General features: G+C 42.1%; 1 protein-coding gene across 3 annotated transcripts in view; it reads left to right on the top strand.

Annotated features, from left to right (window-relative positions):
- Positions 1-529: 529 nt before the first annotated feature.
- Tsc22d2 (TSC22 domain family member 2) overlaps positions 530-14,721 on the top strand; it is a 56,541-nt gene continuing 42,349 nt past the window's right edge. For 2 of the 3 annotated variants that reach the window (XM_041658973.1, XM_041658974.1), the window contains exon 1: positions 530-3,461. In XM_041658973.1, the coding sequence (XP_041514907.1) occupies positions 1,543-3,461 (1,919 nt within the window). In that variant the 5' untranslated portion in view covers positions 530-1,542. Of the gene's footprint in view, positions 3,462-14,478; positions 14,551-14,721 lie in introns of all 3 variants that reach the window. The other variant, XM_041658972.1, reaches the window with a different exon arrangement.

Raw genomic sequence — 14,721 nt, 5'->3', positions numbered from 1 at the left:
CTCCCGTTGCTGAAGACAGAATTTCCGTCTGAAAGATCGCCTTTCTAACTCAATCTGGCGTGCGGTCCTGCGTTAGTCACCCTGGCTTCGCTCAAATTTCACTTTTCTGACTACGGTGGCCAGCATATATTTTCAAAGCTTTTTAACGTGACGCGTTTTCTCCAGTCATACACCTCTTCTGCTGCTGGATCGCCCTAGTTTTCTCCCCTAGCGCCCTGGTTCCATTTAGACTATGCTAAACGTTAGACGCGGCACATGACCTGCAGTCATCCAGGATCTCCGCGCACCGGCACTGAACCGTGCGATTCTCCAGGCTCGCAATCTGAAACCGTCCTTCGGCCTCTCAACTCCTCCTGAACCTGCGGCGTGAAATTTAAATTTGAAAAATTTTAAATAAAGAACCCGCTCCCCCTTTTCTCTCTAGCCCGTAGCCCCGCCCACGAACCCCCTTCCAGCCTCCACGCGAAACTGCAGGAAACCGGAGGGGGCGGGGCGGGGCGGTGACGTCACGACGCCGGCGCGTCACGGAACGGCGGCGGCTGCGGCGCTGGCGGTGGCTGCGGCAGCGGCGGCATTTTAGTCTGCGGCGGCGGCGGCTGCGGGGCTGCTGCTGCTCCTCCCAGCATCCCTGGCGCGGCCATTTCAGCCCCATCTTGACTGAGGGGAGGGAGCTGCAGCCGCTGCTTCAGCAGTTTGAATTTCAGTTTTTTCTCCGGGCTTGACGAAGCCGGCCGCGCCGAGGCGAAGCGGAAGACGCCGCCACCGGTCTCCTCCTCCTCCTCACGCCGCCGAGCGCCGCCGAGCGCCTCCGCCCGCCCGCCTGCCCGCCTGCCGTTCCCTCAGCCACCGCCGCCGCCCCTCACACGCCTGAGCCGCGAGGAGGCCGGGCCCCGCCGCCGCGGGTGGCTCCCTGAGGGAGACCAGACTGCCGGTCCTCCCCGCCCCCGAGCGGGCTTCCGCCGCCACCGCCGGCATGGCCCCCGGGCTGCGCTCTGGCTAGAGCTGGGGACGGAGGGCTGCCCTCCCTCCCACCGCGGGACCTCCAGCCCCCGTCGGGAAGCGCCGCTCCCGGCCTCGCCGCTCCGCCTTCTTCGTCCGCGTCTCCTCGCGGGAGCAGCCGCGGGCCCCGGCCGGAGGGAGCCCGAGCGGGGCAGAACCGCCCCTCACGCCGCCGCCGCCACCGCCGCCGCCGCCGCCTCCTGCGCCCTGCGCTCCACCCCCAGCCGGGCCTGCTGACCGCGCCGAGCACCGGGCTGGACTGACCGCGGCGGCTGAGCCTGGCGAGCAGCCGGCCCGCCCCTGAAGCACGCTCGAGCGGTCCCCTGCCGGCTTGAAGCGAGGCGCCGCGGCCGCGGGGAGGTGAGACGGAAGGAGGAGGATGTGGCGCTGAGAGGCCGTCGCCCAGAGCAGCCCGTGACTTGCGGCGCGGGCCGTAGACCCAGGCGCGAACTCGGACTTTGTCTTTGGGGGCCTCCGTGCTCGGCCCTTCTCGGTTTCCGGTGGGATCCCAGAGGAGCTTCTGTCCTCCCAGCCTTCTCCACCATGTCCAAGATGCCGGCCAAGAAGAAGAGCTGCTTCCAGATCACCAGTGTCACCACGGCGCAGGTGGCCACCAGCATCACCGAGGACACCGAGAGCCTGGACGACCCGGACGAGTCGCGCACCGAGGACGTGTCCTCGGAGATCTTCGACGTCTCTCGGGCCACCGATTACGGCCCCGAGGAGGTGTGCGAGCGCAGCTCCTCCGAAGAGACGCTCAACAATGTCGGGGATACGGAAACTCCCGGGACCGTGTCCCCGAACCTCATCCTGGATGGGCAGCTGGCCGCCGCCTCAGCTGCGCCCGCCAACGGAGGCGGAGGCGGCGGCGTGTCGGCCCGGAGCGTGGCGGGGGCGCTCGCCCAGACCCTGGCGACGGCCACCACTCCGGTGTCCGCCCCGGGCCCGGGTAGTGCAACTCATTCTCAGCCCCCCGCCACTTGTAGTTCCCGTTTCCGCGTGATCAAGCTGGACCACGGGAGCGGAGAGCCGTACCGGCGCGGCCGATGGACGTGTATGGAATACTACGAGAGGGATTCGGATAGTACCCGCTCCGGGGATTGCATCCGCCACAGCAATACTTTGGAGCAGACTGCCGAGCGGGACAGCGGGCTGGGCGCCACCGGAGGGTCGGTGGTGGTGGTGGTGGCCTCCATGCAGGGGGCGCACGGGCTGGACTCGGGAACTGACAGCTCCTTGACTGCTGTGTCACAGCTACCCCCGTCGGAGAAAATGAGCCAGCCCACTCTCGCCCAGCCGCAGAGTTTCAGCGCTGGGCAGCCGCAGCCTCCGCCGCCCGTAGGTGGGGCTGTGGCTCCAAGTTCGGCACCGCTGCCGCCGTTCCCGGGAGCGGCGACCGGGCCGCAGCCCATGCCGGCAGGAGCTCTGCCAACCCAGCTCCAGGGAGCCGTGGCCGGCGGCGCCCTCCCGGGGCCTGTTGGCCAGGCTCTGCCACCGACGAATGTAAACCTGGCGCCGCCAGTGGGCCTGGCCGCCCAGCCGGGCCCGGCGGTGGGCTCCTCGCTGCCGCACCATCCCCAGCAGTTCGGGTATCCCCAGCCTCAGCTAGCACCCGGGCATTTGGTGCCCGTGCAGCCCCCGGGCCAGAGCGAGTACCTGCAGCCGCACGTGGCCCTGCAGCCACCCAGCCCTGCGCAGCCCTTGTCCTCAAGCGCTAGCGCGACCTCGGCTTCTGCGGCCAGCTTTCCTTTGGGCTCTGGCCAGAGCGTCTCCTCCTTGGGTGTGCAGATGATGGGCGCCCCTTCCCAGCCCAGTGAAGCTCCAGGTCCGGTTCCTGGCGTCCAGGCCGCTCCTTGTCAGCCGGCGGGAGTGGCCCCAGCTGCTATGGGAGGCGTGGTGCAGCCAGGCTCGGGGCTTCCCGGGGCTGGACAGCCCCAGTCCGTGCAGCCTCCCCCGCAGATGGGGGGCAGTGGTCAGCTGTCAGCCGTGCCTGGTGGTCCTCACACCGTGGTGCCCGGAGTTCCAAACGTGCCTGCCGCGGTACCCGCTCCAAGCGTGCCTAGTGTGCCCACCACTTCTGTTACTATGCCAAATGTATCCGCGCCTCTGGGCCAGTCTCAGCCGCTGAGCAGCCACGCGCCAGTCAGCCGGAGCAGCAGCGTCATCCAACAAGTTGGGCCGCCCTTAGCGCAAGGCACCCACAGTGCACCAACGAGCCTACCACAGTCTGACCTAAGCCAGTTTCAGACTCAGACCCAGCCTTTAGTCGGGCAAGTTGACGATACTAGAAGAAAATCAGAACCCCTACCTCAACCACCACTTTCTCTCATTGCTGAAAATAAGCCTGTTGTGAAGCCTCCAGTTGCAGATGCCCTGACAAACCCCCTTCAGTTAACACCTATGAACAGTCTGGCCAGCTCTGTGTTCAACATAGCTATTCCTGTTGATGGTGATGAAGACAGGTATGGGAATTTTTATGTTAAATATCTGCTAAGATTGCTTGATCCAAATAGCTTAGGATACAGCTTGGGGAGATTTTTTTTCACTTGAGGCCTTTATTTTCCTTTTCAAAATTTAATTTAGTAAAATCAATGCAAAGTTTTGAAATAGAGATGTAAGGAGACATGGTCAAGGTTTTTGTTTTATTTATTGTTTTTAAAACTTAGATAGTAATTCAATGTCTTTGGTGTATTTCAGCTTAACAGTTTAAAAATGAGAGCTGGGGTGCCCCTCCCATCAGTAATGGTGTCCCTTCCTAAGGTGTTAAGTACTTTTGAGTGCTTATGGCAGAGTTTGGCCAAAGTTATTTTGGAAATTGAGACAGAAAACCAGAAGGCCTTCTAGTTGAAGGGAGGTGCAAAGTGCTTAAACTGTAGTAGAAACTACAGTTTTTGAAAGGTATGCCCTTAACCAACTCCCTCTACCTAGAGTGTAAGGAGTGCCTTTTTAATATTTTAGATGAAAGCCAGTGTATCGCTACACTGTTCTATAGCAGTGCATGTTTGGTTATGGCCTAGTGAGGGATTTTAGTCTTCTTTAGGAGCTGTCATGTAGACCTTTGACATTATATAATTCCAACCTTGTTAAAACCTTAATTGCAACATTTTAGCACTACATTAAAAATTACAGAGAAAGAGTGGGGCATCTTCTTACACTTGAAGGTTTTTGAGAGAGGTTAATTCAATTTCTAAAAGAATCAAAACATAGTATGAGTTTGTAGAATCATTGGTATGTAGAAGACTACCATGAAATAGTATACTTGAATCCCTCACATTCTTAGCGTTTTTCTTCTCCTTATCCCTGTTTTACTCTATATATTCTTCTGCTGGTTTAAAAATGATTACTGGAATTCATTCATCTCTGTTTTTGTAATTCAGAGTTAATGAATTTTGTGGCCAAGTTGTAGGAAGTCTTTGCACTTGAGAACTCACTGTTCATAAGTGAGCTAGCTAGTCAGCTAGCTAGTCATTGAAAATTTTAATAGAGGTGGGATTACCAAGTTTAAAAAAAAAGGAAACAAAAACTGATTTTCGAAGCAACTGAAAAAAAATTCTTCAATTTTCTAGTTGCTCCTGTTTTCACTGGGAGGGCAGGTGGAGTCTCCCTTTCAAGTTTGATGGTACCTTGTCTTTTATGACTATCAGGAACCTATATTTTCAAAGTTGATAAGTTACCTTTAACTTTCCCTTTCTGATCTGTACCTCTTCAATAAGTGACTTTCCCCAGCCTTCCTTTTCACACATAAAACCTATTGCATGAAGAATGCATCTTTCCTCTTCACACACTTTGCAGTTCACAACATATTCCTCAGAAATTAAGAGGATGATAAATAATGTACTCAAGTAGAAATCTGTTGACAGATGGAAACTCTGAAACATTCCTTTTGAATACGTGCTACAGGTGCATATATTTTACCTTACTGTAGTTAAAGTAATCTCAGAAATCATAATTCCAAATATAACGAGTGTTTTAGCTGCAGATGGTGCTACATCATTGTTCTCAGCTACTGCATTACTTGATCCTTTTCAAGGGTTTGATTGTGTGTGGTCCCATTCTGAATGTGCTGCTTTCTCCTTTACCCCAACCTTAAATTCTGCATTGCATATTATCAGTTTTACATTGATTTTTAATATTCTTCTTTCCAAGATGTAATCTTACACATTTGATGTTTTGTCATGAACCGACACACCTGGTGAAGGCATGAATCCATTAATTAGAAATAGGGGTTTTGGGTTTTTGTATTGTTTTGTTTTGTTTCTAAAGAAAGTCTTTGTAAAAGAGAGCATTCAGAAGTTTTGCACTTGAAAATAGCGGGTTTCAAGGCACACGTTTAAATTAACCAGATGAATACCTTTTAAAGAACAGTCCTAATTAGAAATACTACTTTTAGTATAATTTGAGGTTACTTTCTCAAAATCTTGCAGTATTATTTATAATCCTTCAAATATCATATAAATTGGTGAGATCACGAGGCTGTCTTAAACTTCTAGAGTAGGTTAATACATTTAGATCCTAAAGAAATAATTGTAAATATTCATTTTTTTGTTTAAATTCCAAATTTGTTCTCTTTTTAAACAAAAGAAGGGAAATGGGAGGTTAACGAGGTTAATTTAGGTTCATATATTTGAAGTTCTTCCGTGGTTTTGGTTCCATATAAGGGCCTATATTGAATCAATTTTGAGATCATTTATATTAAACAACTACTACGACACCTTTAAAAGGGCTGATGCAAAGGTTTCCCAGTTATCTTGCCTGCTGACCCTACATTATTAAGTATCAAATTGTGAGATTTTTTTTTTCCAGCCATTTTTTTTTTTTTTTTTTTGGTTTTTTGAGACAGGGTTTCTCTGGTTTTGGAGCCTGTCCTGGAACTAGCTCTTGTAGATCAGGCTGGTCTCGAACTCACAGAGATCCGCCTGCCTCTGCCTCCCAAGTGCTGGGATTAAAGGTGTGCGCCACCACCGCCCGGCTTTTTTCCAGCCATTTTGATTAGAAAATTATTATTACACATTAAGACTTCTCAGGTTAAATTTGTATAAACTGGTGGTTGTAATGATGGTTGATAAAAAATTGTGTAGCCACTTTTACAGTGAACATTACAAAATTTGTTTAAACTATCTATACATTTAACAGACTCCTTTACTGTAAATGAAAGGAGAATGTAACTATTACTGGGCCCTAAATGGAGCACAGTACAGATTGTTTTCCGTAAATAGCTGACCAGTGTGAACTTTGAAGGTGGCATTCCAAGAACTCATGAATGGCTATAATTGTGAACTGTCAACTGTCTAACTGACAGTTGAAACCCTGGTTATTGTAAGGATTCTTTAGTGACTTGTTTAATTTGAATAGTTTGCTAATGACTAGTATCGCTAACTGGTGTGATTTGGTATGTGCTATAAACACAAATGTGTTCATATATTTAATGGATTTCACATATACTTAATGTTCTGTCTTTTTTTTTTAATATTTATTTATAATGTGTACAATATTCTGTCTGCGTGTATGTCTGCAGGCCAGAAGAGGGCACCCGACCTCATTACAGATGGTTGTGAGCCACCATGTGGTTGCCGGGAATTGAACTCAGGACCTTTGGAAGAGCAGGCAATGCTCTTAACCACTGAGCCATCTCTCCAGCCCCAATGTTCTGTCTTTTTAAACTTGAAGTTTAAGTAAAAAGATTTATTTAAATACATACCAGGAACAACACTGTCCTCTTGTTGTGCTGTAAAACCTACAGACCCCTTTTAAGAGTTATGTTACAGAAAAATCTCCTAGGTTTCCCAGCACATACGTTTAAAAATCTGAAAGCTCCTTACTTGAATCTGTTTGTTCAGTCTATTACATCATGGAGGTGATTTTGATCTTTCAGTTTTACCAGTAATGAGTAAATCACAAGCAAGACACTGTCTTGTTCCTAAAACCTTGGAAAAAAGAAAGCATTCCTACCAAGGTGTAGATAGTCAGAGTTTAAAGTCAAGCCACGCCTTTAATCCCAACACTTGGGAGGCAGAGGCACGTGGATGCACGGATCTCTGAGTTCCAGGACTGCTAGGAGTACACAAACAAACCTTGTCTCAAAAGACCAAAAAAAAAAAAAGTATAAAATCAATGTATTCATGACATTTAATATAAAAACTGTTGATGGTATATTCATTCATTCATTAGAAATATCTAACTACTAAAATATACATTAGTCAAAAACATAGATCTAAATAAAAGAAAGACCGATGATTTTTCCAAAGAAGCTGAAAATCCTTCAGCTATATCAATAGGCGTTTAGCCTTTTATATTTACTGTTACATATTTTTTAATTGATAACTAATTAATTTGGGCCAAATGTTTATTATTTTAAAGAAAATAAGCACTTATGTGTATAGGGATGGAACATATAACAAGTAACTATTTTTAGTAGTTTTTTCTTCATGTAAGTAAAAGAAGCCTATGGGATCATAAATCTATGAAATCATCTTTGTAAGAAGTCATTTTACAAGTATTAGAAATAGGGTTAATATGTACCCCTAAGAATAAATGCAGTATTAATATTTTTTTTCTGTAAAGCTCTGACAACATTCATTTGAAATGGGTGTGACACTAGGGTTATGCGTTTGATACCTGAGACTTTGTAGTGGAGTTAATCTTGTTTGCACTGGGAGACAGATTAAATGCAGTGTCCTTCAGTGACAAGTAGCAATCCACTAAGCAAATGCTCCTACCTCCCTATCTTCTTAATAGAGGGATGGATGTTAGGAGAGTAGAAAAGAGATTCTGATTTTTCGTTTTCTATGAGGGCCCCAATTGAGGGGTAGGGAAGTATTGTTTTGAGTGATGGCAGATAACAAAAATGAAAGAAAATACAGTAGAATAATATATTTGGTCTTAGAAGAAATGAATTTGTCAATAATGAAGACTAGTCTGATTTTTGTAGCTTTTTACTTTTGGGTAATTGTTTCAGACTATTTTGTATTTATTTTTTCTGAAGCGATATTGTCTACTAATTCTATTATTCTTTAGTAAATATAAAGAGAAGGGGCTTTATAAAAGCCAGCCTATCTAATTAAATGTAGTCAAAATGTTGACCCTCCCCCTTACTAGATGCTTATGGAAAAAAAGACCAGGGTTTTTTTTAAAAAATAAATCTTAATTGTTAGTACTTTTGGGGGTTATTATGCAGCAAAACTCATGTATTGGAATAAACCTTTAAGCTTGTGGGGTTTTTTTCTTTATACTCAACTAGTGGCTTAAGCTATTTTAGATAGCACTATACTGATAAGGTACATCTACAAAGAATTGTGCATACATAAATCATTGATCTTTCCCATAGCAAATCAAGGACATACTAACTATTCAATATTTGTAATGTTCTTAGCCTGGCACTGCTTAAAGCAAAAGTTAGGTGCCTTTTTGGGAGGCAGAGGCAGACTGGTCTCTGAGTTCAAGGCTAACCTGATTTGCGTAATGAGTTCCAAGCTAGCCAGGGTTACATAATGAGACACTGTCTCATAAAACAAAATTATTTGCCGCCCATAAAAATTTACCAGTTTGCCTTATCATTCCATGGCACTAACAAATAGACTTCACTGAGTATACATCAAACTTGAGTGGTAATATTGAAGATAATATAAATTGATATATCCCTATAAATATTTGCTTGAGTCAGATGGATGAAATTTCATGTATGTTCTGAATTTTTCAAATTAAACAAACTTAGATTTACTTTATATGTATGAATATATTGCCTGCATGTATGTATGTGCACCATGTGTGTGCTTGCTCGTGCCTTTGGAGACCAGAAGAGGGCCTTGAATCCCCTGGAACTGGAGTAACTGATGGAATGAGCTGCTGTGTAGGTTCTGGGAGTCAAACTCACTCCTACTAAAGTAACAGGAAACCACTAGGTCATCTCTTCAGGCCCCTTCCCTTTCAAATTTAAAATGCCAAATCAGACTTAATCTTATTTCTTTAAGTTGTGCTAATTATTTTTAAAGAGATATATTTCTTTTACTTTAAGAAAACAGTATCTGTATACATATAGTGGGTGTGAAGTAATTAAGTTAATTAAGATAATTAAGTTACTAATTTTATTGCTATCCACCTAGGATATTTACTATTGGTCAGACTACGTAGGGTAAACAAGTGGAACCAAATGTTAGTTTAAACTACCTCAGTCTCTTTATCCATAAGTATTCACTAAAATTTGGCTGGAGTTTCACACTATAAAAGATAAACTCTGTCAAATGTCAGTGACTATAAAGAACATTGGACTATTTTAAATCTATTTTGAATTATTTAGGCCATACTTTCTATTAACAGCCTATATAACAGGTAAATTGCATACTATATGAATAAAAATTTTCAAAAGCAAAGTTTAAAGCCCATTAGTTTTTAAAAATAGAACTGTAGTTTTACCACTTGGGAGGTTATGTGTATAAACCAAACAAGTTCTTTTTATACTTTAACTCTGCCATGGAAACAAACAAAAATGAAAAAGGGTGTTCTTTTGATTAAATAAAAGCAATGGTATGTTTGTGTATTGACACATGAATGACCATTACAGACAGTTAAGTCAGACATACCTGAATTAAAATCTACTGTTGCTGTGTATTTGTTAAATGGACTGGTTTAAACCAGTGATTGGAAGGAAGGAAGAAAATGAAGCTTCTTTACTCAAATGCTTGAGAAGTAAATTGTGTGCAAAGTAAATAGCTAAAGGAACAACACACCAGCCAATTGTTGTAGTGTTCTCAAAGTAGTAAACTATAGGGTACGGAAGTGAGGCTCTTTCTTCTAAGGTAGTGGTCTATATGGTTAGATTATATTTCATATGTGTTAGGTTTTGATGGAGCAGATAGTAAGTGCTAATGGGGAACAGTTTAAGAAATTTGATTTCCTAATATAGACTGATGACGTCTGTTCAGACACTCTCTTTGCATATACATGTGTGTATATAGTTCAGAACTTAAAATATCCAAACCGGGATAAATTGAAAACTTACGTTTGTTCCCCAGTCACCCACTTCCTGTCTTCAGAATCAATGTATCATTTGTACGTTCTTCTGGGGGTGACTTTTGGACTGAGTTTTAATTAAATTAGATCACTGATAAGATCAATGACTTGCTAAGCTCAGAGAAGTGGCAGCTTGTGTAATGAAATTGAAGAGTGAGACTGTCGCACTTGGGAAATTTTGATTAACTTGACAGGAAGCAGAGTGAAGGGCTTAATACCACAGGAAATTTAGATTCTTACATTAACTTTATAATTTCTACTTAAAAGCATTTCTTGAAGCTTTTATTGCTAAAGTAGTGTTTATCTTACAATTTACTTCAATAATTTCAGTAATTGGGGCTGGAGAGATGGCTCAGAGGTTAAGAGCACTGGCTGCTCTTCCAAAGGTCCTGAGTTCAATTCCCAGCAACCACATGGTGGCTCACAACCATCTGTAATGGGATCTGGTGCCCTCTTCTGGCCTGCAGCATACACACAGACAGAATATTGTATACATAATAAATAAATAAATATTTTAAAAAAAAGAAAAAATAATTTCAGTAATTATTGTATTATACATTAAAGTATGATTAAGTTGTGTTTTGCATGGAGGTCTTCACTGGGACCCAGAAGTCAGAATTGTTATGTGGTAGAATGTACTAAATAGTTTGGTGCACCTAGTTCAAAATTTAAATATTTCATTTGCTTCAACATTACCATAACAGTGATGAGATACTTAATGCCTGCTAAGATTCTCTACCAAAAGTTGAATTTTGTACAATATAAAATTAAGTTTAATTGTGTCAAACCCTATATAAACATTATCTCATTTGATCTTTACAGCAACCTGTAAGCAAGATTTTTATTCTCCTTTGTGGATTAAGGAAACATGATAAAACATAAACACTTAGGTCTGCCACTCCAAAGCCAGTTTGCTTTATTGCTTAGCAAACAATGAATGATGTGGGAAGAAAGGAAAATTACTGTAGTCACTGATGGTTATGTTGTGACTGTTTACCTGAAAGATACTTACAGATACTTAAAATCCACACATAAATTTTGAATGGCCCTTGTTGATATTTATTTGTCTGATTTCTACTTAAATCTTAAAAGTGGAGTTAGAAAAGAGGTTTTTGTTGAGTTGAGGCTCACATATGTTTCCCTTTAAGCTTTACCAACACTTTAGGTTTATTTTGAGATGTAGGGTATGCAGGTGTGTTTCTTCTCCCTGCTGTAGTTGTCCTATAAATAGAATGTCTTGCTAAAGCAAGTGGATATGTATTCTATGTGTTTGTCACTTTCTGGCATACTGTTTTCATGTGCTGGGAAATTAATGTGACAGACTAGTGTATGAAGCCAGGGAATAGATAAAGAAAAGCCATTTGTAAATACTAGTGGGCACAATTAACAATTACTTGAGAATGACAAAGAAATTGAGGCTGCTGAGGTCCCAAGGAAAGCTCTGTTAATAAGATCATTTCAGTGCTAAGTGAAACTTGATAGCACCAAGTTATAATTGATATCATTTTAAACTTTGCATTTTTGACCATATATTCTCTTTTGCAAGAAATCACATTGGAAACCAGATTCCTAACAGCTTGTTTGAAGTGAATATAAACTACTACTCTAAGTAAAGCAATTCTTAGAAGAATAAACTGTTGTTTATATTGAATTTATTGCAGTCATCTAAATGAAAATGCTGTTTTCTTGTTTGTAGACATTTTTCAAAACCACTGAATAAAATATATCCTTTTCTCCCCTTATTGTACTTTATTTCATAGATCATTCTCATATCCTGAGGTTTACTATTAACAGTAGATAATTTTTTATTTTATATTTGAGAAATACTGTGTCATTACATTGAAAAAAATGGCATTTCATAAGACTTTATTTGAAGCCATTTTGTTTAGCAGGTGAATTTGCTTCAAATTAATATAGATATTTCCAAAGTCAAAATATTGGAAGTTCTTTAAAATGTCATCCCTCTGAATAGATTTCATTTTAAATGCTCTTTATAAAGTATTTTTAATTCCAAACTAGGGACTAACTTCAAAGTTTACTCTGTTAGTTTTCTCCTTCCGACTTTGAGTCTTTCCATTAAAGTTGAAGTTCCTAAACAATATAAGGAATAGCCGTCCAGTTCTCGTGGTCCTGGGCAAACCTGATTTAGTTGATGGTGGGAGGAGCCAAATTGGGTTTTCTGTTCATTTGCCTTTTATCTTACTTGGCTGACTTGATTTTGAAGTACAGTGGGAAAAGGTAGCCTAACAAAAGTTAGAAGATGTTAGATTCCTCTTAAACTTTGTTGTTGGCAGATCTAACCTGTGCTTTTGATTGCCTTAATCAAAAGAAAAAGGTAAGAAAAAGGGTTTAAAGACTAGAAAGGAAATAGAGTAAGGAAAGCAACAAAAACTTTATATTGTTAAAAAGTCCTAGTTTTTTAACTACTTTGTACTTTTTCGGCTACTTTGGTGATTCTCTGTTACCCAGTGTCTGTGCCTTTTCTAGTTTATCAAAAGTGATATCTACTGGATAAAAATCTAAAATGCAGTATGAAAAAGGGCTATGCATCCAACACAGCTTGGCTTAATTCAGGTTTTGAAGTTATGATTCTCTTGTTTTTAGTTTGATGATTGTTGATATTTGATTGCTGTTGCAGTCAACTTTATGAATAATTTTAAGGTTTAGTTGTTGTATTTTTTTTTCATTTACTTGCATATGCATGTGTTGTGTGGATGTGTGCTGTGTGTACCAGTGTCCGTGGTGTTTGTGTGGATGTGTGCTGTGTGTGCCAGTGTCCGTGGTGTTTGTGTGGATGTGTGCTGTGTGTGCCAGTGTCCGTGGTGTTTGTGTGGATGTGTGCTGTGTGTCTGCCAGTGTCCGTGGAGGCCACGAGAGGGTATTGGATCTTCTATAGCTGGAGGTACAGGGAGTTGTGAGCTACCTGAAATCTGTGCTAGGTTCTGCAGGAGTAAGAAATGTTCTTAACTGCTGAAGCACTTACCTCTCAAGCCCCAGAAGCAGGTTTTTGTTTCCTGTCCTGTTATCCAGCAGCCTTTCTTAAGGCACCTAGTAAGGTTTCAGAAAAGCAGCTGAAGATAAATCTTTAATAACATAATAGCAATTGAGCATTGGCTGTACCCAAAAGATTTAGATATGGTTATAGTCTTCAACTATTAGACAAAGGCTAAATAAAACTATAGTATTACTTAATTATGTTTAACTATTTAATAACTGTTGTTTAAAAGAACTTAGAGCTAGAGAAGTCAGGTTTTGACTCTGGTATGTTTAGTATAGTGGTTTAAAAGCATAAAATTAGGCTACCTACTCTGACATTTGGGGAGTTACCTCTTACTCCTTTTAGGTAGGGATGTTGTAGAAATTTGAGGCAATAATGTAAAGCAGTTTGAATAGCATTGGGTATATAGTATATTTTTTACTGCTGTTCTTACTTCCTACCATGAATCAAAGATTGGGCTTGTTTGTTTTTTGTTTTTCTTGTGGCCTCAGAGAAGAAAGTTTGGTTGATTGAGTGGATGATTGATTTGATATCAGAATCTGTGGAGTTGAAGTCCTAGGCAGTTATGAGTGGGTACTAGGAACTAAACTTGGGTCCTCAGCAAGAGCAGATATACTCTCATATCAAACACTGAGCCATCTTCTTTAGCCCTGAGTTAAGGATTTTTTAAGTGATACGACAGGTACATGCTAGCCCCTAAAGTACAGGTGGATGGTGAGGAAGACATTAGAATTATGCTTAATGAGTGGAAACAGTTAGGAACCAGGTTAGTCAAAAGCTTAGCTCCTTGAGAAATCATTCCTGACACATCGGGTCAGTTGTGCATACTGGAGTTAGCCTACAGAGCTCATTAGTTAGTTCTGTGGTGCTGACCATAGGGATCGTAGGAATGAATGATACAGTTATAGGTTTTCCCCTTTAAAGGGGGCGTTATACTCATGCAAGAAATTAGAATGCTTCCATACAATCACATTGTTCCCCCCACCACTAGCCTAGAGAAACTACATACAAATAAACTTAAAAGTGGAAATGTATCAAGTCCAACCAAGAAGAACTGTTTATTATTCATCATTAACCCTTCACTTTTAACAAATCCTAGAAAGCTATAGCTTAGTGTTGTATGTGGATATGCTACTGGAGAACAACAGCTAGAACCATAAATGATCATTAAGGCATCACTACAACATGGTGTTGATAGGCTCTGGTTAATTTTATGTATATATACACACAATTGAATGCTAGTATTTAACTTTATCTGTTATTTATTCTTTTAAAATTTTGAATCTGAATTACTGTGGTTTCTGAATTTTGTGTGCTTTAAAAAGCATTGTTTTAAGCGGTCTCAATGTTTTTTTTTCCTTTTTCAAATTTAAGTGGTTACACTGTATGAGAATCTAAAATCTTCCATTTTTTGTAAGTACTGAATATACTGTACATTCTCAACTTCATTTCCATTTGATTCTTGGATCTCACAGGAATCCTTCAACTGCTTTCTACCAAGCGTTCCATTTGAACACGTTTCAGGAATCAAAGAGCCTCTGGGATAGGTATGATTACTTGATATGGAATGCATACATGCAAAAGTGTATGCATGAATTGCTTTGCATAAAACTGACTTTTGTTAAAGGGGGGAAATCACATGGAATCTAGCATGGGACAAAGCAGCAAAATAAACCAAAAAGACTATTTTCTATAGAACATAAATGTGCTTTTTAATT

The sequence above is a fragment of the Microtus oregoni genome, unplaced genomic scaffold, assembly GCF_018167655.1.
Source record: "Microtus oregoni isolate MIOR12 unplaced genomic scaffold, Mior012 000010F_ref0000083, whole genome shotgun sequence".
Classification (NCBI taxonomy): Eukaryota; Metazoa; Chordata; class Mammalia; order Rodentia; family Cricetidae; genus Microtus; species Microtus oregoni.
The sequence above is the reverse complement of the archived record's forward strand: the minus strand, read 5'-3'. Positions and strand labels throughout refer to the sequence as shown.